Here is a 1,454-nt window from a genome sequence, read left to right on the forward strand (position 1 = left end):
CCCCCAACTTATTTTTTATCGATCCATTAAAACATGGTCAAGTTCTTTCCTCAAACCTTCGAAAACGAATCACCAAACGTCATGATCATAACATCAACATCAATAAAAATCCAAAAAAAGCATAATCCCATCACACATAAACACAACCAGTTCAAAATAATCAAGATAAAAAATGAGCTAGAGAAATGGACCTTCACGGAATTCGTTCTTGCCGGTAATAATAAAGAAATCTGGAATTGAAAACTCGTGTAGGAGACCTCAATAGCGATAAAGCACCAACGACAAGCCAACTCGATGCAAATTTCGAACTCGTAGTCCGACAGAAAACCCAATTTCTGGGGAATGGGTTCACCAAAAGGGTCCTCACCGGTCCTCCATTTCGAAGAGAACGTGACCGGTGAGGAGGGGGAGGGTGAGTCACAACTGGAGGGTTGTGTGATTAGCTAGCGGCTACTGGAGGTGGTGCCGGGGTGACTGTTTTGAGTGGCTGGTGGCTGGATGGATTCTCGCCGGAGACGGTGAGACGTGGCTGGATAGGTCTGTTGACGGCGTTGGGTGGTGGCTCAACGGAGGGGGAAAAGGGAAAGCTGGCGGCGAAGAAGAGGTGGATAGCGGCGCTGTTTGTTGGAGTGGGGTCGATGATGATGCATGGCAGATCTAGGACGGCTGTTCATCATCGTGGTGGCGTTGGTTGGAGCGAAGGCTAGGAGAGGAGTTGGCTACGGTGATGGTGGGCTGGCCGTCGTTGTTGTGGTTGAAGCGACGGCAGTGTCTTGCCGGAGAGAGAGAGGAGAAGATCGAGAGAGAGAAGGAGGGCAGCTGGTTTTTGGTTTTTAGGATCAGGCACCCCTCCCCTTGTGTGTATTAATTATGTGCGTGTATATAGGCTGTGAGGGTGGGTATTGGGGTAGGGTAGGTGGGGTAGGGTATGGGGGCATAAGGTAGTGATGTGTTGTCCAAAATTGATAGGAGGAGTGGTTAATTTTGTTACAAAATAATAATTGGGGATTAGGTTTGTTAGTGGATTTGTTATTTTTGTATTTTTATGGGATATAATCATACGGGTGAGGGCCCGTGGTAAGACAAGGATGAAAATATGTAATTTGGGTCTTCGGGAGGGACAGAATTAGGTGTCTACAACTCTTATACTTTGGACTTTTTTACGTTCAATAGATATTTATTTTAAGATTGAAAATGTAGTGATATTTATGTTTTTAATTAAAATTCTTTCACCTCTAGGCAGACCAAGATAAAAAGGCACAAAACAATCGACACAAGTCATAATAATAACATACTTGATAGATAGATGGATGGATGGATGGATAGATGGATGGATGGATGGATGGCAGATCAAGATAAAAAAGCACAAAACAATTGACACAAGTCATAATAATAGATGGATAGATGGATAGATAGATAGATAGATAGATAGATAGATAGATAGATAGATAGAT

General features: G+C 43.5%; 1 protein-coding gene across 1 annotated transcript in view; it reads right to left on the bottom strand.

The window, feature by feature from the left end:
- Positions 1-83, bottom strand: part of LOC107869193 (putative disease resistance RPP13-like protein 1) — a 3,500-nt gene extending 3,417 nt beyond the window's left edge. The window contains exon 1 of the mRNA XM_047411507.1: positions 57-83. Coding sequence (XP_047267463.1) covers positions 57-83 — 27 coding nt within the window. The remainder of the gene's footprint in view (positions 1-56) is intronic.
- Between the last annotated feature and the right edge of the window lie 1,371 nt (positions 84-1,454).

This window comes from Capsicum annuum, chromosome 4 (genome assembly GCF_002878395.1).
Source record: "Capsicum annuum cultivar UCD-10X-F1 chromosome 4, UCD10Xv1.1, whole genome shotgun sequence".
In the NCBI taxonomy this organism is placed as follows: domain Eukaryota; kingdom Viridiplantae; phylum Streptophyta; class Magnoliopsida; order Solanales; family Solanaceae; genus Capsicum; species Capsicum annuum.